Genomic DNA, 23,463 nt, shown 5'->3' on the forward strand with positions numbered 1-23,463 from the left:
TACCCTCAATCGTGAACAAGACCCCGAGATACTTGAACTCCTTCGCTTGGGGTAGGCAGTTTGCCCCCACCTGGAGGGAGCAATCCGCCGGTTTCCGGCAGAGCACCATGGCCTCAGATTTGGAGGTGCGAACTCTCATCTCTGCCGCTTCGCACTCGGCTGCAAAACGACCCCAGTGAATGCTGGAGGTCACGGTCCGAGGAGGCAAACAGGACCACATCATCCGCAAACAGCAGAAAGGCGATCCCGAGACTCCCGAACCGGATCCTCTCCGCCCCCTGGCTGCGCCTAGATATCCTGTCCATGAAGGTCACGAACAGGACCGGTGATAAAGGGCAGCCCTGGCGGAGGCCAACACCCACCGGGAACGTGTCTGACTTACTACCGAGGAGACGAACACAGCTCCTACTGCAGGCGTACAGAGACCGGATGGCCCGTGCCAACGGGTCCGGCACCCCATACTCCCGCAGCACCCCCCACAAAAACCCCCGAGGGACCCGGTCGAAAGCCTTCTCCAGGTCTACAAAGCACATGTAAACTGGTTGGGCAAACTCCCAGGACCCCTCCAGTAATCTTGCGAGGGTAAAGAGCTGGTCCACTGTTCCACGACCGGGACGGAATCCGCACTGTTCGTCTTGAATCTGAGGTTCGACAAGCGGTCGGAGCCTCCTCTCCAGCACCCTGGCATAAGCTTTTCTTTAAACAATAAAACAAAAAACAACAAACAAGATTATATCCATGTCTTAATAACAATGTATTAAAAATTAAAAACATTTTAGTTTAGTTTGCGTACAATGTTAATTATCTTTAAGTTTTGAGAAGGTAGTGTAACTTCCATTCGTCAGACCTTTCGTCCAGTTGTAGTCTTGACTATGCTCTCTACCAGGTTTGCTGTGAAACGATAGAGTAGAGGACAAGACAATATTAATTAAATATGAAATGACCTTGAAGAATTTTTATTTAAATGTATTTAACCATGAAAAGCCTCATTGAGATTAAATATCCTTTACAATAGTGTCCTGGCCAAGACAGCAGTAGCACATTAAACAAAGTTTTAGACATACAACATAAAACAGTGACAGACTATTACAAAAAACGAGTAAAACCAAAACTAAGACTCAAGTCATCACATCCCAGTTCATTAGAAAGATTGAATAGTTTTTTTTAAATGAGGCAATCCCCAAAGGAAGCTCACAAAAACATTGTACACATAAACCTACCTATTTGGCATCTTGATGCTCCCTGTATTTTTCTGGAAGGGTTGACCGTATCATCAGGGCCGCTGAAAGGTACAGCACCGCAACTAGCTATAAACACACATTAGAAAGGACCAAATGTAATTAGACAGCAATATAATGCAGACGTTATTTTAGAAATTGATAATTCAGTTGAACTGGACAACAACAAAACTATGTATGCAGTAACCGATTCATATGAAACTAATAAGCATTACAGTTAATCCTTAGATTAGATGCAATCAAAGGAGCATTTGCAGTATTTGCTATTTTACTGTCCTCTATGCACATTAAAAACAATACAACACTGTCACTCCTCCACATTTACCTCTCTTGCTCACAATGTCGAGTTTGATGTTAACTATTTAGCCTTATTGTGGCATAACTGTGCAGCACATTTAAGCTAACGTCCAACCCTGTCGCGTTAGCTATTTTCATATGCTGTAAATGAAATATGACTTTATGATAGTAGTTGTGATTTTATAATAGTTTTACCACAGAATTACCACCTCTTTCCTCCCTCTTTTTCTCAATACCGTGGCTAATTTCCATACTATCATACTATTAGCTGGCTAGCCTTATTTTGGCTTGACTGTGCAGCACATTTAAGCCAACGTCCAACCCTGTCACGTTAGCTATTTTGATATGCTGTAAATGAAATATGACGTTATGATAGTAGTTGTGATTTTATAATAGTTTTACCACAAAATTACCACCTCTTTTCTCCTCTCTCAAAACCGTGGCTAATTTCCATACTATCGTCACTCTCCACCAAATCTGAGTCTCCCCACTCTGATCCATTCACAACACAGTTTTGAAAAAATGGTACCTACTTTTGTATTTTGTCACATATTCTTCGGCTGTCATGTGTTTGTTGTCTACCTATTATTATTATACACTTAGTTTTACTTCAAATACATTGTTGACTTTTTCAAGTTCAAGACCAAACCTTTAATTTTCAGGTTAAAATCTTTTTTTTTAAATGATCAAAAATATTGGCCTAGATTTGGCTCCATACACACATATCTGCACAGATTTTGTTTTGCAAAAAAATAGCTTATCATTTTACACAAAAGGCAATTTATTTAGCCAAATATAAACATTTTTATGACAAAAATATAACGATTTATTTAGAAAGGAGAAACAAAGCTGTTTATTCCTTAAATACAAGTGTATTGCAAATGTGACTTTGACTAGCTTTACTCCATTAACCATCAGTGTGTTTCTAGTTAGGTGGATAGTTTATTTCTAAGTAAGCGTCACACAGATAAGGCATTAAGCACTCGTGTAAAATATAAAGTGGAAGTAAATGCTAATTTATAAATCACACTTTACTGTTGTGGTTTAGACCCCATTTACACGATGGGAAAACGCATATATTTTCATGCGTTTTGGCCTTTCATTTACACAAAAACGGAGGTTTTATCACGGGAAACGATCATTTCTAAAAACTCCGGCCAAAGTGGAGATTTCTGAAAACTCAGTTTTTGTGTTTGCGTGTGAACTAGGTCAAACGGAGTTTTAGGTTGTCAAACGTCACAGTATGCGACTAAAAATGCTTCACGTCATGTGAGCGTCCTATGTTTAGTTAGTTTACTTAGGCTACTGATCATGGATGGTGTCAAGGTAGTGCTTATTTGTGCGTTAATGCAAACCCTTTTGGCCTGTTTGTATTTACAAACACAACTGATTTTTTACATCGAGGAGCAGAGACAAAGAACTGCACGAACTTCTTCAGCTTTCTATACTCCCAAGACGTAGGTACATTACCTGCCAACGAAAAGGATGTTGATCGTGTTTTTCGTAGTTGTTGTTGGTTTTGAGAATTCTGATTGGTTTGCATGTCTTTATCCTTCTCGTTACACTGCCGACTACAGGTTTGGCATAGTTATGATGGCGCCCGGGGGCGTATTTATGCGGGTTCATATAAACAGAAACTTTTTTGAAAACGACCTTGTGTGTACGACGTTATTTTTGAAAACGGAGGGGCAGAAATATTTGTTTCTGTAAATATCCAGCTATGTGTAAATGTGGCCTAAATCTGTACTGTTAAAAATAAGGGATACAGGGGGGAAAAGGCATCACTAGGCCTGGACTAATTCATAGTCTAGAAAAGTCCCATACCGAAAACTCAGCAGCTAACGAGGAGGATTGCTGCTGGTTGGCCAGGAGCTGCTCTTCCTTCTGCCAACTCCTGTCTTGATTGTTGTTGTTTGGCTGTCAGTGAGCTCATTACCGGTGCTCTCATTTTGCACACTTTCTTTTTTTGACAGGGAAGGTATTTTAAACTCAAATGTTCAAAGTCATTCTCTTCCAACTTTCTTGTGAGCCTGACGTTTTCCATTTTAAGGGTAAATATTTCTGTATTCAGCACCTCAGAATTATCCCTGAATTCCTGCTCCTTCATTTTAAAAAGAGAAGTCATTTCTTTCTGCTCTTTATTTAATTTATAGAGCTCTATCTGGTAGTGACCCAATATTGTTTTTAGAGTGTTAAACACCTCTTGATCAACGCCCCTTTGAAAACATTTCGGGAAATGCTGACACATAAAACATCAATTGCAGATGGTGTCCCTCAACATTTCGATAATGTCCCCCATCCCTGTTATGCAAAATTGTTTGCCTTCAAAAGGTCTTGTCCCTGCACTTGGGGCAGTGATGGTTGGCGGCGGTTCATCGGTCCACACAGACCTTGGACCACCTGCCGCGCTACAACTCCCCCACCGGCTCCATAGACACCCCCAAGGACTCGAGTAATCTAGGAGAACAGTTTATGATAACTATAGCTTAATCTTTTCAGCAGACTTGGTGAATTAATGTCTCGATCTGCTCTTGTCCATGACCTTTATATTGGGGTACAGAGTTTAAAAACTACTATTAAGCAGTTATAATAAGGTGTTTGCAACCAGTTGATCTCAAGGGTTCCCTGTTGCTCACATATTTGCATACAGAAACGCCCCACCAGCTCCTTATAAGGGCATGCAACTCAAGAGTGACACAATTGACAGACTCCACAGGCAACACAAAAAAGCAACTTCAGACTGATTCAAATCGGGTCAAAGCGGAAAGCGAGGACCGGTCGAGTAAACTGATTGACACCTAACTTCACCGGTGCAGATACTGTTGCACAATGTACATTTGTATTATAATTATTTTAATCTGAAAATGTCTGTAGAGTTGATGTGAACGTAATCACCAACGGTCCAAGTTCAGAACGAATCCCAGATGAGAAAACGCCAAATTTGTCTCAGAAAGTTCAGAAAATCCCCAAATCAAAGTCCAGGAGCCGGATTACTGACAGACAGCTCACAGATCGCCTCAGACTGGCTGTCTGTGAGTGCCTTGTAGTTGGGCTCATAAGTACAGAGAGCCAGTCTGAGGTGTTCAGTCACAGACGTCACACTGACTTGAGTCACATGACTTCTGATGGCATTGTGATGGGACACAGAGCTGAACTGAACTTAAATTAATTGCACTCACTGATAATTGTGTCAGTATTGTGGTGTAACTTCAGTTGATAAATACAACAGTTAATATTGGTAGTTCATCCAGCCTGCTCATTGCAAATGTGTTTTTTCATGTTCATATTGTGTGCGGTTAACAAATAATTGTCAAATAAGATCTATCTATTGAGGCGTTGAGGAGACAAAGACTGTCCAGACTGTACTTTCAACTTGAGGCTTTTTATTTGGCCTAATTGTCGTGATCTGCCTGCCTCAGACATCGAGCCACGGAACTCACACCGCAATCTGCCTGCCTCTAACGTCGAGCCACGGAACTCATGCCGCGATCACGCAGGCAGTCGAACACGCATGCCTCCGCTTTCAAGCATATGGCAAATATGCTTCATTATATTTGACATGTTCCCCCCTTTGCACGCAATTATTTTGTATATTGGCACCGGTTTTCGGTACCCAACCCTAGTTATAAGTCTGACTTCAGATGAGTTAAGCAGTTGCTGTTATGTGCAGCTGCAGGACACTAGACCCAAACGCCGTCAACATGAGAAAAGGCAACTTTATTGCTCACTGAAATCCAAACAGACAAAACAGGCTCACACACATGATCTTCAACGATCTACACAAGACGAACCAACAAAGGGTAATGACACGAACAGGACTTAAATACAGAAGGCTGGTGCAGGTGATTGGACACAGGAGGAAACAATCAGGGACAGGGCAAACAATCACAGGGACAGGAAGTGCAGAGAAACAGAGGACATGAGAGACAAGGACTTCAAAATAAAACAGGAAACACGACACAACACTACGGATCCTGACAGTTGCATTGCAAGATTAATAGATTCCCCCTGATCATGAGACTCCTGTGGCACAGCCAAGGAAGCAGGAGCCAGGACCGGCTCCAGACACAGCCAGGACCAATGGAAAGCATGCAATCCTACTTTCAGGAGACCTTAAGCACGGCAAAACCATGAAGGTCTGGTCTTCAGGCGTATTCTCGTCTATGTGATACTCAAGCATACTCTCATCTGTGTGAACCTCAGATATATTCAACAGGAGGTTCTCATCTCTCTGATTCACGGATGTATTTTCAGCAATACGGCATTCCTCTCTCAAATTCTGATGGCCAGCAAGTATGTTCTCCTCCTGCCTCATTTTGAGCTTTTGTTTAAGATGACGGATGGTTTTGTTGTTGTTCAGCTACCCAATACATATATTTAGCAAGCTCATTACTGGTGCTCTTATTGGACACCAGTAATAATTCCTTTTTCTCAAGATCCCTTAGAGCTTCCCTCAATTTGTACTCTTCCAGATTTTTGACAATGGTCTGCTTCAGTCTTTCTATAGCCTCATCTTTATCCAAGTTGGCTAAGTCAACAGCCTGCAGTGTTAAACGCAAATAGTCTTTGTCTTCTCGTGCTTCCTTGGTCAGAGATTTGAGCAGGACCTCATTAGCAATCAAGCTTTGGTTCTTCTTAGTCAGGATGTTCTGGATATCCTGTAGATCTTCTTTCTCTGCCTCCAGATTACTATTCCTTGCCTCCAGTTTGTCTATCTCAAATTAATTCTGGGCCAGTTTATCAGAAAGTAACTTAATCTGCTTGATCATAAAGGTCTCTCTTTCCTCGTATTCCTGCAACGTTTCCCAACGTTTTTTGTTCTTGGTTTTCACCATCTCCATTTGGTGTTTCATTTGGGCAGCCTGGTCATCACTTTGTTTCTGAACATCTTCTAAACGCAGCTCAAGTTCATAAACAATTTCCTCCATACCATTAATAGATTCCCCCTGATCATGAAACTCCTGTGGGAGCTCAAGGGAAACCGCTGGCACATAGATATATGATTCCTCCATCTCTGGAGTAGCATGCAAATTATCTTGAGACATTTGTATTTCGTTCAATCTTCTGCGTTCCTGCTATCTCTTAAAAGTCCTCAAACACTTATTCCTGCCGTGTTCAATACAGCCAAAAGAAACTGTTATCTGAACTGACTTTGTCACTTTGCCTTTGATCGTCGAATCTCTGACGTCACCACCCGCGCCTTCTACGTTATGAGCAAATGCCCAGAGGTGGCTTGATCCGCTCATTTTACCCAGGATGCATCTGAGGTGACTTGTGAATGCATTTCGCACCAGTGACAAGGAACAATGGCGGAGGAGAAAATACACAACTGAAAGATATACTACCGTTGTTGAGTCACGGAATGTAAGGATGTTTTCAGGCGACAAGTTAATTGTGTAAGCATCAAATCTGTGGTGTGTTTGTCGCGATGCAGCCGATTTAAGAATATTCGCCGACGATTTAGGAGTTTTGGAGGATCTAACGAACAATCTTTAGTCTCAGAGTTTATTATTTGTTCACAAGTAAATCAGTTTGACGCGAGCCGACAAGAGATGGCCGACTTTGCTCTTGAGTCTCAAGGTCGGACACGCCCCCAAAATGTCTTCTCTGGTCTTCAAACGGCCGCATTTGATTCATTGGTTCATTTGTGTGTGTGTGTGCGCAGGTGCCAGTGTGGTCAGCACCAGGTGTTCAGAGATAGTACACGTTCTGTGTGTGTGACCCTGTTCGGGTTCCCTATCTGGTACCCTACTGAGAGCCCTCGGACGGTCATTCAGGTTTGACCTTTGACCTCCCTCCTTCGTCCCACTCCGGCCTCGTATCCACCAAAAAGTGACTTAAAGCCGCATGTTGGATGGTCATGTGAACAGCAGATTAGATGAATTCAGCTTCACTGACATTGATGCTTTCTAGTGACATCATGGTGCGTTCAGTACAAGCGAGTATCCGCCTCGAGTAAACTAAACCGTTATCATGATGTGTGTCACATGTAGTTTTATGAGATAAACTTGTAATATTAAAAATAAACAGATGTTGACAAACTGCAAAAATTACATATATCTTGTGATATCTGCCCCCACCCCCTTCAGGGTTACCCGGTGCCGGGGAGGTGCTGCGCGTTCACCGGCATCCAGGGCATATCTCTCTCTCTCTCTCTCTCTCTCTCTCTCTCTCTCTCTCTCTCTCTCTCTCTCTCTCTCTCTCTCTCTCTCTCTCTCTCTCTCTCTCTCTCTCTCTCTCTCTCTCTCTCTCTCTCTCTCTCTCTCTCTCTCTCTCTCTCTCTCTCTCTCTCTCTCTCTCTCTCTCTCTCTCTCTCTCTCTCTCTCTCTCTCTCTCTCTCTCTCTCTCTCTCTCTCTCTCTCTCTCTCTCATCCGTCTGTCTGTGTCTCTCTCTCCCTCTCCATATAAAGTAGATTGCTTACCTGCTGCAGCTTGATGTTTAGCATGGGGAAGTCTTCTCTCCCTTTTGATATTTTCTTCACCGTGGACAACTGAACAAAATAGATTTGTGGGTTAATTCATATTTTATGCTAATATGCACAACTTCTTACCTTATTTACACTATCATAATTGAAAAATTAACTTACTTTAACAACTTCCCCCTCCATGGTCATCAGAGAACCCTTGGCCTCCCTGCAGGTGCTGAGGGGGGTCAGCGGAGAGAGGGGATGAAGCAGAGCCTCTGCTTGCTGCTTTAAATCTTCTGATATAACTATTGGCGCACTCCGGAAGAACATTGTCTCCCTTGAGATATTAAAAAAAAAGGGGGGACACTGCCCTCTCAGGGAATGCCCCTTTATCATATAGTTTCCTCCTACTTTGAATTTATTGGAAAATTCTTCGTAAGCAGTGAATTTGGCCACTGTCTTCCCGTCTGAAATGGAGGCCAAAATGTTCATTTGGGTGGTAACTGCTCTAGCGCCTGTGCTCTCAAACTCCCAAGCCATTACCCTCCGCTGTTCCACTACCCCTACCACGGATACATGGATAGGTGGGGGTGTCTATGAGAGAAAACAATATGACAAACTGACAGTAAGTAGATTGAAACGTGCAGCCTTCAAACCAAACAACAATAAACTCTGTATATGCCAAAACAAAGCATATATTCTGTAAGGCACTAGGTTACATACATTACAGAGGTAGATTAGTACTGTTAAATTTTACCAGATTGATAAAAGAATTCAAGAAAAAAAATTGCATCTAAATGCAGATAGGCTTCAGCTTCACGTGTCTTTGCATTTACTTTGTAGGTTATGTTCATCTACTCGAGCTGTGCGTCTGGTGTGACCATGACATCGTGAGGCTAACCCTCGGCTAGCACTAGCATAGCGGCTAACGCTGACCAAGTTAGTTAACTTTTAAAAACATTTAAATTATTAGCCGTTAACTTATGGGCTCGATGCTACTTACCAAAACAGATTTTAGGACGAACGAGTGCAGCTGCGCAGCAGCGTTGGGTTTCGAGTCTAATGAGGCGTTCAGGGGCACTCGGAACAACAGGTGTCGAACACAAAAGAAAATCATGAATATCTTCTTAGATAGTGCACGGAAAGTGCTACAAAGCTTAATTCAGAGTCAGCCACATTAATTAATTTAAGTAATAGAAACACACATATCCTTTAATAATATTAACAGCAATATTTCAGCGTACTATGGAGAACATCTGCGCACTCACTGAGCGATTCTCATCTCACCGGTTTGAACATTTCCCTCCAATGAAAATACGTCGCCGACCGGTTGCTATGTCCAAGCCGGGGCGGCCACATACAGGACTTCATGATCATGATTGGTTATTGAACATTTCCCTCCAATGAAAATATGTCACCGACCGGTTGCTATGAAAATACGTCACTGACCGGTTGCTATGTCCAAGCCGGGGCGGCCACATACAGGACTTCATAATCATGATTGGTTGTTGAACTTTTACCTCCAATGAAAATACGTAACTGACCGGTTGCTATGTCCAAGGCCAAGATGAAAAGTCTTTAGTGAGAAATCAGAAGATCTCTAGTCTTCTGTCGCGCCTGGAAAAGTTTGAAGAGAGGTAAGTGCTGTTCTCTGAAATGTGATAATAATTTCAATAATATTAAGAATACTTGACATGAATTATGTTCAGGTTTATATATATCTTTTTAATTACGAAAACCATGAAAATGCTAAATGTTTTAAAATATTGCAAGCAAGATATCTCAGTCAGCAAACGTTATTTCCAAGTAGCGGTCATCGCTCTCTTCTTTTAGGTAAACTGAAAGCACTCTTTAAGGAAGTACTATAGTTTATAATAAGAATATACTAAATAAGATACCCATTGTGAAATATAAAAGAAACACATATATTCTCACCTCGTTACTCTGCGCAGGCGCCGTTTAACGGAAACGATCGTTGGTCGCGTCCGGAAACGGCGGTTTTCTTTCGGTTCGTCTCGGTTTTCCCGGTCTCAGTCCGGCGGACTGGTTTAGGTTTACAAAATAAAGGTCTGCATCACGATTCCGAGACGCTGACGAAAAAAACAAAATATTATAATTTTTGTATTTGATCAGGAAATGGTGAGTTCAGTGAGTGAGTTCACAACGCACTCCATACGTTGTGAACTTTCATTTAGGTTCATGTACATTTATAAATATATGTATTATTATTATGATAATTGTTGTTATCAACGATATTAATATAATTATTTTTGCTATTATTATGGTTAATATAATAATACAACTGTTAAATTGTACATATTTTTTATTTTCTATTCTATATTTAACGTCTTAAGTTTTATTATTAATATGACAAGCAATACCACGTTGTAGAATAGTGTAACGGAAACGACTGTGTGTGTGTGTGTGTGTGTGTGTGGATATTTAGTTTTGACTGCAAATGCCTCTTCGATGACATGGCCTGGTCATTGTCAGTTACAGCGATAAAACGTTTATGTCTGCTAAGTGGTGTTGGTCATACTGTTTATACTGTCGAGCTTCCCACCAATACACAGAACCTATCACCATTAATGCAATCAAAGAAATAACACCCATAGTTGCTCTGATGCCGCATAACCCTGGTAGTCTAAACAGGTGCCACGGTCTCGGTGGCACCTGCAATTTAAGAGTTCAAGAGTGCAATCTCCTGCAGACAAATGGAGCTCTAGCGGAAGTTCAGACAGGAAGACCATACCCCTCAGCCCGCCATCTATTCCTCACATTCTTGCCAATCATCCCTCACGCATGCTAACTCATTGTTTACTTGCTGTCATCGTTCTGCGCCGTCAATCACGACACCAGCTGCGCAGATCAGCTGATCCCCTCTATCCAATAAGCACACGGAAACAATGACACAGTTAGCCAATCATCTCGGTGTTGTCTCGTTTAAATGTGACTATCTCTCTACCTTCAGTTCATGCATCCTTTCTTTATCTAACTGGTCTCTCCCTGATTGAACTGGTTCATCTCATCTTGTCTTACAAATGGTCTAAGCTCGGTAAGATAGTATGGTCTGACATGCAATTGTTCCAAAGGTGAGAGCCCTCTTCTGCTAGGTAGTATGTGCATACTAAGCATAACCGGAGCTAGACATTGTACCCAATTCTCCTGTTTTAGCCATAATTTAAACGTTTCGTTCTATCAGTCCAGCTGACTGGGGATGATAAGAACAATGATATTTTACCTTCATCCCCAAAACAGCAGCCAGATGTGCTATTTCTTTGTTCACTAAGTGTGTACCGTTATCACAATAAATTCTCTTTTGTTGGAAAAACTTAAATCCATTTGGAAAACATATCTATAATCGTGAGACAATATTTCTTTCCCTCACATTCGTTTAATTCAATAAAATCCATGCAAATGTACTGGAATAGATATTCTGGTTCTGGCAATTTGCCCCTAGTTTTTTGCACATTGCATGCCAAACTATTTGTTTTTTGAGTAATTTGGAAAGCCATATGCAGTAAAAACCTTGTTTATTATAGATACCATCCCTACTGTTGAGACATGGTCCACCCCATGGCTCAAAAGAGCGGCATATCTAATTAAAGTCTTAGGCAATACTAATCTACCTTCAGGACACCTCCAGAAACCTTCCTCATCCATCTCACAGCTGGGTTTCCCCCAAATGTTCCTAATTACGTTGAGTTGGCCAAACCTTTGTCAACATTGATCTATGACAAACCTATGGCTGCACATGATGAGTTATGCTGGACTCCTGAAGCTGACAAAGCTTTAGTGGTATTAAAAAAGATGTTAACAAGCTCATCAGTATTGGAATTGCCAAATTACGGAAAACCTTTTACACAAACAGTGGATTGTAGGGGATCTGTTTTAACACAAGAACATGGGGAAAACAGAGACCTATAGCCTTCTACTCCTTAGAGTATGTTGCCAGAGCAATGCCTACCTGTCTGTATGCGGTAATAGCAGCCTATATCAATGGCTGTACAAACGTTGGCACCAATAGTGTTATTTAGAGCTTTAACACTAAAAGTACCACACGCAGTGGCAGTCTTACTCCTGCAAAACAAGATCACTTACATGTCACCTGCAAGACACCTTTCATGCATGGCAGTGTTGCTTTCTCAACCTCATTTGACTATTGACAGATGTACAACACTTAATCCATCCACACTGTTGCCAACAGCAGATGAAGGTACATCACATGACAAAACTGAGAGCTGTGTATTACCCTGAACTGATTTAGCAGGCACTCCATTCGAAAATGCAGATATGACTGTTTGTTGATGGCTCATGCAAAAAGAATTTGTATGGTACAAATGCAACAGGCTATGCAGTTGTGACAGATAAGAAAGCGTTCAAATCTGAACCACTCCCATCACATTGTTCAGCACAAGCTGCAGAACTGATAGCTCTGACAGAAGCATGCAAATTGGGAAAAGATAAGATTGTTAATATCTACACAAAAAGTAACTATGCATATTCCTGCATACATGTGTTTGCTCAACAGTGGAAAAACAGAGGCCTGGTGGGCCGGCCTCCTGCCATGGCCCTGCTGATGCTCCTCCTCTTTTCCTCCTTCTGTTTCATGGATTGTGAAAGTCTGGATCGTGGTCCATGCCTACTACTCATTATTCATATATTTCTGTCATAGTCATTAAATGTGTTGTCACTCTGTAACGCTGTTCATTCTGTACACATGACATCTATTGCTTCTGTCCATCCGGGGAGGGATCCTCCTCTGTTGCTCTCTTGAAGGTTTCTTCCCCTGTTTGCCCATGGGAGGTTTTGGGAGTTTTTCCTGATCCGATGTGAGGTCCTGGGACAGGAATGTCGATTGTGTACAGATTGTAAAAAATCTGAGGCAAATTTGTGATTTTGTGCTATACAAAATAAACTGAATTGACTTTGACCATGTTGTACTTAAGATTTCAGTTAATGACCTCTCATCTTACACACAGTCGTTACTAATGAGACAACCAGTAGAAATGACTATAAACCCCTTTTATGTGTTTTTGTATCGCTGTCAAAGAGATGCAAGTTGTGAATGTCTACTTTATTTTCTCCTTTTTGTTTTAAGAAATAAAATGTCAAATTTGTCAATCTTTTAAGTTTGTAAGTATATGGTATTACAAGTCAAACACGTTTGAATGTTGAAATTAATTAATTAAAAGCAAGGGACACAGTGTAACATTTATTATATACATTTATTTCTGTAGGAAAAATATCGGAATGAAAAATCCTAAAAAAATTTACAAAAGCAATGCATCTCCCTTTAACTGGGTATTATATATAAAATTGTAAACATAATTTCAATAAATCCTGAGGCATAATTTAATTGGTCAGCATATTGTCATAGAAACCACAAATTCTACTGTGTTAACGAAGCATTGGTGTGATGGTATAGATCATAACAATTTGTATATTTTGTTCCCCTTGTTTGTACGCGATACTACCTTCATTGTCGACATTATTCAGCAGAGTCCATAATAACATTCAATCTCAAGCCCACAGGAATATGGTCCGTAAGGCCAGCCAGCTGGGTTATGAAGGTAACCTCTTCAATTTCCTGGATGGAGACAAAGAGAGTGCATGTTTTTCATGATGCTTTTTACTGGGGAGATAACTTGCTGTTATAGAAGACCTTTTCTAGTACTAATTGTTAGTAGTTTTTCCATATGCAAATGTTTCATGAATTATTTGTGGCATCTCAAAATAACTCAAGTAGACAGAAACAATGGAGAATAAGGAAAAGACTGTGTAGAGGAGTTAAAACACACACAGACACATACTGTTCGGCAGTGCTTTGAAATGGAGTTTTCGCGGTACAAGATGTAGTCGATCCGACGTCCGATCCACGGCTGGCCAGTCTCAGGGTAAACCAAGGGGCAGTCTTCTCCAGGAACAGGAGGGGAGATATACCGCTTTCTCAGATCCTCAGTCTCCAAAGTTCTACACAGATACACAGAGAAGACAAATTTATCTTCAGATCAGCTTCAGTGAAAGAACCGTGAGTAAGAACTTCTGGTCATGTCATGGTAGTTGTGCTGTGCAGAGGTTTGATAAAATATAACTGAATGTACCTTTGTAGATTTTCTGGGGTGTTTATGTCATCTTCATACAATGTGGGCTGCTCCAGCAGAGTACCTTTTAGATGCAAACCAATGAAATACCAAATTATTTGTCATTATTTGTCTTGTATTTGCTGTAGTGTAATGGTTTAAAATGGTACGCACCAATGACCCAGGGCTTCTCTTTTCCAGGACCTGCCCTACAAGGATCTCTATATTCCTCAAACAGACAGTGGTTTTGTTCCAGGGTGTCATCTAGACAAACATGTATAAATACAAATAAAAAAACATTTTGGTTAAGGTGCCATTGGTAAAAAAATGTAAAAAATGTCAGACGCAAAGACACACCAGGTGAGCAGTTGTCAAAGTTGAAATCTCCACAGAGCACATCAAAAGCAACATCCTCGTCGGGGAGTTTGTTGGCAGCTTGAAAATCCCCAATCCACTTGGTAACAAGGTTTAACTGCTCACAGCGAATTTCCCCTTCTCCTGATTAAAGCAAACACATGCCAGGCATCACAAACCCATCTTATATTTGTTTTCTTAAAAGGAAAATACTAAACTTTGAGTTAACACAAGTTTAAAATCAGAAAATGTGACTTGCCCTCTGGTGCATGAAGATGTGTGCAGTTGAAATAGCCAACCACTTTCTTCTGTTTCTGATTCTGCCCAATTAGCACCTAAACATTTAAAAAAACAAGCATTACATATATTTTCATTGTGTTCATACTGGGACAACAACATTATTAATATGAATTCTGCAACACAAAAGAACAACAACTGCATTGACTGATAGAGGCCCAATTCATGATATTAAGCAGGCACCTTAGCAGAAAGGAGGCCCTTGGCAGCTAGTGCGTCTTCCCCACGGCTGTTGGGAAAGCAGTGGTACTGGGCCTCAAGCACAAGGAACCGGCTGGCTAAGAACAGGCCACTGTTGAAGAACTTGAAAGAGGAACACCTGCATGGTGGCTGGCAGGCATACACACCAATGTCATACAGTATGTGTCCAAACACGGGTTTTAGTGCTTGGGTGAGCTTCTGGGCTGCCCTCTTATCAAACACCTCTTCTAGACACAGTATGTCCACATTGGCTGGAAACAATGACGACACTTCCCAGGGTACATCGTCCTGTTGGCGGAGACCCTGCGAGAGCAAAGCTCGGGGAGCACTCCGGTGACCTGCTCGGCCCTGCTGGTTGGAGTGGTGATTCATATTTGAAAGGAGAGAAGGGGAGTCAGTCGAGGGCTCCTCTGTGTCATCACAGGGCACACAGACGACGTGACTATTGGACTTTGGGATTGAAACATGCACTCCAGCTGAATCAGAATGATGACTTACTGGGGGCTGTGCATGTTTATCAGTAGCCCCATATGAAGATGAGTTAACGGTGGGAAGAATGCTGTTGGAGGGGCTGAGAGTTCCACAGCTGCTGGGGGAGTCAATAAAGATGCGGATATGGGGTCGACACACACCCTGCACAATGTGCTGACCAATCACAGCCGCTCTGCGCTGGGTGTGCCCCAGGTTGTTGAAACGAGCCAGGCTGTCAGGCAACAGACATAGGTTGGCTGTGGCAAATCCAAATGAGGCCTTTCCTACCAACTCAAAGCCCCGGTGCGTCTCCTCTGGTGAGGATGGTGTCTCTCTGTGGTAGTAAAAGGGCCTGCGGCAAGCCTGAAGAGGTGCCCAGAGCATAAATCCCAGGAAGCCCAAAGGGGCTGTTGCGAGAAAAAGAATAAAGAAGATAATGGAGCCAAAGAAGACCTTGAGGGGGTGGAGGTAGCATCCCTTCTCTAGTCGCTGGGTTTGCTCCGGGGTGGTGGACTTGCACAAAGCAATGAGACGATCAAGAAACCAGAAGCAAGGCAAGATGAATGCCCATCCCACAGCATGGATGCCTGCAACAAACCCATTAGGAAATGGAGATACCTGCAGGGCCATGCTAGAAGCCCCTTTTCTAAGCAACAATCAGGATGAGCAACATCTGGACCTCCATTCTAGGCTCATTCCAGTGCAGTCTCTCTTATGAGCTCCAGTGGACACTAGTAGACAGAGGAAAGAAATGACAATGTTATGACATGACTCTATTCTTACAAGCCATATTAACATTTAATTGTGGGTACTCAGAAATAACTGCCTTCTCACATTGACTTTGTGTCTATACATGCAGTTGTGGAAAACATTAATCAATGAACAGATGCAATTACATAAATGTAGTCCGACCGGCTTACTGTGATGTATTGTGATCCCTTTTAGGGAGGCAAAGAGAAACAACATGGTGCAAAATGCCCATAATCCATGCGTCACCATCTGCAATGTTGCTAACCACTGGCGCTATGGGCATGTCTGAACACCACACCTTTGTGACAATGAATTACAGTCTGAAGTCATTGGGTGTGTCAGCATTAACACCTAACACCAATATTTTAGGTTGAGAAATAATGTCTAAAATAAAATAAATGATGTAATGACTTCAACTCATGCAGTCTGGACACGATGGCGTTTACACTGAAAATCCAAACATAATGTCAACCTTGTTTTAGTGTGGATTTAAGCGTTCACTTTGGGCTCTGACTTCAGGAAGTTGCAAACCCCAAACACCCTGATTATACAAACAAAGTCCCCATTCAAAACAGGCCAATGCTAAATTGTAATGATTTATTGTTAAGTGATGCAAACTGTCTGTGTCATTGTGCCTCGTCAGTCGACACCATAGACTGTCATAGACACTCAAACAGGTAGGTGGGTCTCTGTACTCGGATCGCCTGTGTACAGGTAAGCTATATGCTAACAGTTTCACTTGATAAACGGCTCCAAGTCTTTCACAACCTATATACGCGTTTCTGTGTAGAACCGTTTACGGTTGCTGTATCATTACAGCACATGGCTATGACACGACACATGTAATACATTTTAGTTATCGCAAATGAAAGCTGTCACCTGTACCGTTGCGTAGCTTTAGCTAGCTTAAACCACTCGGCTAAGTGGCAGCCCAGGTGATCTTACCTTAGCAGGAGCACTACTGCGGTCAACCACAAGACACTCGGGTCTGCGTGGTCAAATCAGCAGACACTGAAATAGTAGCGCAACTATATACTGACATTCGTGGTAAACACTCTCAAGCGACCCAGATCGGAAAGATCCACGGTTTTCAAAATAAGATGTCAATAAATCGTGTACTTGCATACATGGGAATTAGATTGACACATCATCCGGTTTTCAAAATAAGATGTCAACAAAACGTAGACTTGCATCGATGGAAATGAGATTAAATTAATTATATTCACATTAAGTATAAAGCATGTGGCCTTCAACTAGTGAGTTAAAGAGAAAATACAACTCAATTTGTGTGAAGTCTTTATTCTTTGATATAAGGGTTAAAGATAATTAATTTAATTATATCTGACTGATATGTATGTGTTCAGGACATTTCTAACCACATCAAAACAAAAATCAAATATCGTAACTTTAGCAATTCAGATATTTTACAAAGTTAAAACTAAACAGATGTTGTACCTTTCAAATAGATAACTTCTGACATTTTTAGGTGGTATCATTTTCTCCATAATTCCAAGCAACGACTGATTCACTTGTTCAGGATTGCTTCTGGCAAACTCAACATTAATTGTATGCATATAGGTATTAGGGTTCTTATGTTTCCACAGCAGCGTTGTATGTCTGTGGATTAGCAGCTATACAAAACATTGACACACGTGGCTTGTGTTTAGAGGATTTCTTTAACACAACTCACTACAGTACAATTTGTTTAATGTGCATTACATCAAACTCTGTCATCATAGATCAATGCCACAAACTGTTAATTACCTTTTTTTAATATAACGTGTAAGAGCCAAGTGTGATAATTAAATGTATTTACTCTATATGTACATTGGGTAGCGCTGTTCTGGGGTCCTGTGCTCGCCTATATAATCAATTAGATGATTATTGACATCAGGTTTTGGACTCTGGAAAGGGAAAGGGTTTTGACCGCTTTCGTGGTAAGAGTGAGCTGGGATGGGTTTGTTGCAGGCATCCATGCTGTGGGATGGGCATTCATCCTGCCTTGCTTCTGGTTTCTTGATCGTCTCATTGCTTTGTGCAAGTCCACCTATGAGCTGTATTGTTGTGTAAATACATGTCTCAATTCATCAAACTATGGCAGTGCTTCTGTAACTTCAGTAATAACAGATTTTAAGTTTGTGTGACTCACTATTAATTGGTGAAAGAAAACATTTCACCTTGGAGAAGAATCTGAATATGAAAAAGGCTGTCAAAGTGAGACTTGATACTACGTAACAACAGCATGAACATTGATTTTGTGTATTTCATGCAACACAAACACGAGGTTGCTCCAGAGTCTACTGATCTACAAAACTCACTCTGAGTACTTAACTAAGACTGCACTAAGTAAATATGTTGGCAAAAATGTATTATCTTGGGCCCTCTTGATATTGACAAAATAATCACAATGCCTCCGGTTCAAGTCATTTCCATCATATCCTGTCTGCTTCGTACTGCATCTCACAAAAGCAAAACATCTTAGAAATATAACAAAATGTATCAGTCTGTCTTTACACAGTGTCTCAACAAATCACACTCCCCTCTTGAGTCTAGAGGTCCATGACAGACTCACTCATCTCACGATCGATGAAGTGGGGCATACAATACATCTTTATGCTGAGCAGGCAGCGGCATATTTAAATCAGTATTTCTTTAACAGAAAGGCTGTTGGATGTGCAGCTTCACCATGCATACTTGTACAGCATATATGAATAGGAAACTACCTTCCTGTGAAGGTTATTGTTTTACCATTCATAGAATGGCAAGTTGTTTTCTCTGTGCTCAAAATTGACCCACACAACAATTATCATGTAGTATCATTTACCAGTGTCTATTCTAAAATGTTGGACTGTGAATGCTTCGCCGCTTTTTGAACAGTCATGCCGACGAAAGAAGGAGAGGCTTTCTGTCCATCTCGGCCATGTTGCAGAGGCAGGTGAGCACAAGCATCAGGTGCTTCTGAAGCTTTCTGTGCTGTGTTCATTGTCAGCTTCCTCATTGGATTATTAGTCAATTGGCGTGACCCTGTTTTCACCAGGCCTCTCCTTCAGGATCTCACAGGCGTTGAAAATAAATTCAGTGAAAAGAGGGTCAACATCTCCATGAGGTCAGAATACCTGAGCAAATCAAAGCTGGTAGGCTTCATCTAACTTTCCTGTCAGCAGGTGTATGGATACCTGCAACAAAGACAACAGCACGTTAAGGCTCTAAAATGTCTGCCTGGCAGCTTTAAACTTTTAAACTACAACACTGACCTCAGCCCATTACGATTAACAGTTGTTTTTAAGGTCAATAAACTAATAATCTTGCCACTTGAAAAAATTTGCACTGCCATCTAGTGGCAATGAAAAATACATACAATACCTGTTAATTCCTCTTGTGTCACTGTTGGAGCTCTGCATCCTGGCTTTCAGATACTTTTCCTGGCTGAGTTGTTCATAAGGTAGTAATGCTTTGCATCGGGTTCATTTTCGGGCTCCCAGTTTCACAGCCAAGACACAAAACACTGAAAACTTTGTGAGGATTCTTTCACTCCAAAGACGACAGAAATCAGATTTAGAAAATAACTTTATACATAGCATTACAGATTATTTCATGTTGGACATAGTATTTTGACAAAAACCACAAGGTCTGCTTACAGCTTTGTCTGGGGCTTTTAACCATAGCAGTCTTTAACAAATTATGTTTGTCAATTGCCATGGTGATGGATCGGTTTGTATGTCCCCCTTGCTGGCCTATAGGAAAGTTCAATCTTGACCCTGGAAAGAGTGGTTTCACAAAATAATCCCAAATCAAGTTCCACTTATTATCAGTTTACAGAATTGTATTAACCACATAAAGTTCTTAATGGGATAAATTTGCCTTCCTGGCCGGATTGTCCTTAAAGTGCAATGGATGACATTGCAATGTTAATGTCTACCTGATAATGAAGAATATGTCACACAGTTGAAAGCTCTGGGAAGGTTTAGTGTCAAATCGTTATACCGTTTAATGATTTCTTATGGCATAAGTTTCTAAATTAAAATAAAGTTGTGTACAACACGTCAAATAGCTGATAAAACCGCAATAACCCCCCCACCCCAAACTACAATGTAGACACTCTAGATATATATATATTATTGAAAAAAAAAACAAAAAAAACATTTACAATGGGTGAAGCCAAATATTCTCAAACTATGTGATGAATGCACACTACAAGACAAAACTAAATTAAATTGTAACTCAATTCTGCACTTGAACTCAAAGCAATTTTATGTCAGGATCGCTACCTGTTTTTTCTACTCCTTAGCCGCCCCTTGCTCTTCCAATAATGGCAAGAATGTAGAGAAAGATGTTTATGATGTCTGTGTAAAGGTTTAGAGCTGCAAAGACATATTCTTCTGGACTCAGGGACAGTTCCTTGTTGCCAAGCAGCATCTGTGTGTCCACCGCCAAGAACTGTAACATAGAAGACATCCACAATGGGTCAAACATTTGTCGTTTTCTAAAAATAACTCACTTTCTTTAAATGTTTCAGTGCCGAGCTGTGCTGTGGTCAAAATGGCAACTCAATTACTTACACAGGTGAAGAGCAAAGCTCCCAGTCCAGCATACACAATTTGCAGAATCCTGTTACGGATGAAGATGCAGAGGATGCCGAAGACGATCAGGACAATTAAACAGACGAAAAGCACACCGTAACAGGAAGTGAAGTCATACTTGGTCTGTTGAGGAGGCCAAGAAAGACAATAAGCTCACATTAGAGTATGACCAATGTACATCGCATGCAAAGAGGCCAGAACTGACTGATACAAACCTGTAGAGAGAAGATGACCACTGTGAAGCACACAACGGCTGTGATACCTACTGCCATGATCACTGATTCAGTGTCATGGAAGCTGGCGATCATTCCCACCATGTAGGACATGCTGAGAGTCAGGACTGACTGAAAACAAGAAACACAAATACATCAGCAATCTTGGACGTTTGAGTGGAGTGCAGTTTCATGGCATAACTAGAAGATGGCATTTCATTTTGTCGTAACCAAATAATTATTTGTGAGGGTCAACCTGAATCTAATCCATGTAAACTTTTAAGAAAAGGTCTTTTATTGTAATTACCTGCTGAAAAAAAAGCTTTTCAAAACTGAAACATCTCATCTCTCACTGTACCACATCAAAATATATTGTTAATTTGATATATTTTAAAACAGGGAATTATTGTTATAATTGTTATATAAATGTTATTCCAAGACCGTTGCATGATTCATAAATCAGAAGGCCTACAATGCTGCTCCTGGGGTGTACCTCCTCTCCTCTCTATCTCTTATTCCGAAAAAGACTAAATCCGAGCAGACTTACTAATGCGACAAGGTTCCATGGATGTCTTCGCCGAACGCTCCCACAGCAGCTGATCACACAAACTGACACAAAGAATATGGCATATGACACCAAGTAGGTCCAGGTGTTCACCATGACAAACATCTTGACTTCATCCACGAAGGTGAAAACAGCGACAAAGGCGAATGTCACCATCAGCTGAGCAGTCAACACCAAGAATACCTAGAGGGAAGAGTGGATTATTGGGCAGCAGGTCACAGTTCAATATTTCTAACAAAGAATATCTATTGTTTTTCCAAGTTGTTTCAAAGTAAATGATTAATTTAAAAACAGTGGTTATGTTTTAGGTTGTGTTTGTTTGTTAGTCAGCAGGTTAAATGCATGATTTCAATTAAATTAAAATTGAAAAAAAATACACAGAGAATTACTAATTAAATATAATATTATAAATAAACACTGCAATGCAAATACAATCCTGTTCATTGAATTGCAACACACCCTGTGATGGCCTCATTCTCCCAGCTGTATTACCACACTAGCTCTTTACCTTTCGAATAAAGGCTCTTCTTATGCTCTTGTTATCCAATCCAAAATCAAAGTCTTGATTCTCATGAAAGGGTGGTGGGTCCTCCTCACTGTGGTAAACATCATCTGCTGCAGTGCAAACCAGAAACATAACATTGATTAAATTACGCTACACATGTTCATGTGTAATTACAAATATAGATATTCATATATGTACAACAATGTTGATACTAACCACTGAAGTTGCCATTAAAGCCCTGGCCTGGTGGAGAATATGGCGAGGAAGAGGGCTTGCCCATTCCGAAAGCTCCAGGAACACCCGGTCCAAATGCAGTCGGTGGAGGGAAAGGGAGACCACCAGGAGCAAGGAAATCACTAGGAGCAGGTTGACCACCAGGAGCAGGGAAACCACCAGTAGCAGGTTGACCACCAGGAGCAAGGAAACCACCAGGAGCAAAAAAAACATCGGGAGCAGGTTGACCACCAGGAGCAAAGAAACCACCAGGAGCAGGTTGACCACCAGGAGCAAAGAAACCATCAGGAGCAGGTTGACCACCAGGAGCAAGGAACCCACTAGGAGCAGGTTGACCACCAGGAGCAAGGAACCCACTAGGAGCAGGTTGACCACCAGGAGCAAGGAACCCACTAGGAGCAGGGGCCCCAAACATGTTTGGGCTTGGCATATTCACGGGAAACGAGGGTGGAGATGACACCCCCTCTATGGGAGCGTATGTGGTCTTCTCGGTGGTCATCTCTGGCTTAGATCAGGAGCACAGACCCACTGGTGAGGGAGAAGTAGAAAATAAAAAAAGGCAAGGGAAAGATTATCCAGTGAAAAATAGACAGCACTGTTTCGATGATAATGGTTGACAAACGCTCGGAGTGGTGGGATCCACAGCGAGAGACGCTGTAACGTCACCGAGCCCACGTGACACGGGTCTTTTCCGGTCTATATCATAACTCATAACCACCGACGGCTGAATTCAAACAACTATGTCGTCCACCACTCACATCGCCGCTAATTGAGGGTCAGACGAAGGGGTTGACAGCAGGTTTAATTACGTCACACATATTTTTCACTGAGTTTCTGCCCGTTTCCTTAATGTAACGTTACGTTAGGCAACATTTTTTGTGAAGTAATTTCGCTCTCCTACTTCACACATAACTAGATTTAACGGCATATTTGAGGTTGGCACAGAGTTAACTAATAACTATGATACAGAACGAGTTCATGTGTTTTGTGTTACATCTTTCAAAGCAAGATGGCCATGTTTTTTTCACCAAACAATAACGTTGGGGCATACGGGTTGGACAACTGAGAGGCAACACAGTTGGGATAGTTTCAGTCTTTCCAAACTACTCACATTGCTCGCAGTCAACGTTTTAATCCCAGCAGAGCCTTTCCAAAATTATTTGTGGTATTTATTCCGTAGGTTTTTCCCTCTTTGGATTTTTTTTGTTCACTCTGCCAGTAAACTGCTGTTTCCTCTCCGCCCCCACGATGCGGATGTCGCGTTCAGGA

General features: G+C 41.4%; 3 protein-coding genes across 9 annotated transcripts; all 3 read right to left on the reverse strand.

Moving 5' to 3' along the window:
* Window positions 1-627: 627 nt before the first annotated feature.
* Window positions 628-10,897, reverse strand: LOC117745362. 4 transcript variants are annotated; one of them, XR_004611228.1, is made up of 8 exons: window positions 10,695-10,843; window positions 9,878-10,032; window positions 8,946-9,559; window positions 8,123-8,536; window positions 7,958-8,026; window positions 1,221-1,307; window positions 794-891; window positions 652-696 (listed from the first exon to the last, which is right to left on the reverse strand). XR_004611228.1 is itself a non-coding variant. In XM_034553638.1 (6 exons), exons 2-5 carry the CDS (start codon window positions 9,057-9,059, stop codon window positions 1,221-1,223), a joined length of 684 nt encoding a protein of 227 aa, XP_034409529.1. In that variant the 5' UTR covers window positions 9,060-9,559; window positions 9,878-10,050; the 3' UTR covers window positions 628-891. The 4 variants fall into 4 exon arrangements, 2 of the variants coding, with proteins under 2 accessions (XP_034409529.1, XP_034409530.1); XR_004611229.1 differs by lacking the exon at window positions 8,123-8,536 and having other exon boundaries at window positions 628-891; window positions 10,695-10,897; XM_034553638.1 differs by lacking the exon at window positions 10,695-10,843 and having other exon boundaries at window positions 628-891; window positions 9,878-10,050.
* A 2,254-nt stretch (window positions 10,898-13,151) lies between these two features.
* smpd5 (sphingomyelin phosphodiesterase 5) lies at window positions 13,152-17,216 on the reverse strand. 3 transcript variants are annotated; one of them, XM_034554225.1, is made up of 9 exons: window positions 17,044-17,216; window positions 15,376-16,079; window positions 14,860-15,225; window positions 14,639-14,714; window positions 14,383-14,523; window positions 14,200-14,289; window positions 14,047-14,110; window positions 13,756-13,915; window positions 13,152-13,532 (listed from the first exon to the last, which is right to left on the reverse strand). In XM_034554225.1, the coding sequence occupies exons 2-9, from the start codon at window positions 15,976-15,978 to the stop codon at window positions 13,434-13,436; spliced, it is 1,599 nt and encodes a 532-aa protein (XP_034410116.1). In that variant the 5' UTR covers window positions 15,979-16,079; window positions 17,044-17,216; the 3' UTR covers window positions 13,152-13,433. The 3 variants fall into 3 exon arrangements, with proteins under 3 accessions (XP_034410116.1, XP_034410114.1, XP_034410115.1); XM_034554223.1 differs by having other exon boundaries at window positions 14,860-16,079; XM_034554224.1 differs by having other exon boundaries at window positions 14,860-16,079; window positions 16,978-17,216.
* A 2,436-nt stretch (window positions 17,217-19,652) lies between these two features.
* Window positions 19,653-23,463, reverse strand: grinab (glutamate receptor, ionotropic, N-methyl D-aspartate-associated protein 1b (glutamate binding)). Of its 2 annotated transcripts, XM_034554041.1 has the most exons (8): window positions 23,306-23,463; window positions 22,570-22,722; window positions 22,177-22,533; window positions 21,964-22,070; window positions 21,438-21,638; window positions 20,894-21,022; window positions 20,658-20,801; window positions 19,653-20,535 (listed from the first exon to the last, which is right to left on the reverse strand). In XM_034554041.1, exons 2-8 carry the CDS (start codon window positions 22,691-22,693, stop codon window positions 20,383-20,385), a joined length of 1,215 nt encoding a protein of 404 aa, XP_034409932.1. In that variant the 5' UTR covers window positions 22,694-22,722; window positions 23,306-23,463; the 3' UTR covers window positions 19,653-20,382. The 2 variants fall into 2 exon arrangements, with proteins under 2 accessions (XP_034409932.1, XP_034409931.1); XM_034554040.1 differs by having other exon boundaries at window positions 22,177-22,722.

This window comes from Cyclopterus lumpus, chromosome 16, assembly GCF_009769545.1.
Source record: "Cyclopterus lumpus isolate fCycLum1 chromosome 16, fCycLum1.pri, whole genome shotgun sequence".
NCBI lineage: Eukaryota > Metazoa > Chordata > Actinopteri > Perciformes > Cyclopteridae > Cyclopterus > Cyclopterus lumpus.

Bases quoted from the DNA above. Each gene is read 5' to 3' on its own strand.
- LOC117745362 (XM_034553638.1), bottom strand. From the start codon at position 9,059: ATGATTTTCTTTTGTGTTCGACACCTGTTGTTCCGAGTGCCCCTGAAC. The intron at 8,537-8,945 runs GTAAGTAGCATC...TTTCTCTCATAG, and splicing joins TCGTCCTAAAATCTGTTTTG to ACACCCCCACCTATCCATGT. The intron at 8,027-8,122 runs GTAAGTTAATTT...TATTTTGTTCAG, and splicing joins TGGAGGGGGAAGTTGTTAAA to TTGTCCACGGTGAAGAAAAT.
- smpd5 (XM_034554223.1), bottom strand. From the start codon at position 15,978: ATGGCCCTGCAGGTATCTCCATTTCCTAATGGGTTTGTTGCAGGCATC. The intron at 14,524-14,638 runs GCAAGTCACATT...TGCTTTAATCAG, and splicing joins ACATCTTCATGCACCAGAGG to GAGAAGGGGAAATTCGCTGT. The intron at 13,533-13,755 runs GTATGTGTCTGT...GTCTCCATCCAG, and splicing joins TTTCAAAGCACTGCCGAACA to GAAATTGAAGAGGTTACCTT.
- grinab (XM_034554040.1), bottom strand. From the start codon at position 22,693: ATGACCACCGAGAAGACCACATACGCTCCCATAGAGGGGGTGTCATCT. The intron at 22,071-22,176 runs GTTAGTATCAAC...TTTGCACTGCAG, and splicing joins CTTTAATGGCAACTTCAGTG to CAGATGATGTTTACCACAGT. The intron at 20,536-20,657 runs GTAAGTAATTGA...TCTATGTTACAG, and splicing joins GAGCTTTGCTCTTCACCTGT to TTCTTGGCGGTGGACACACA.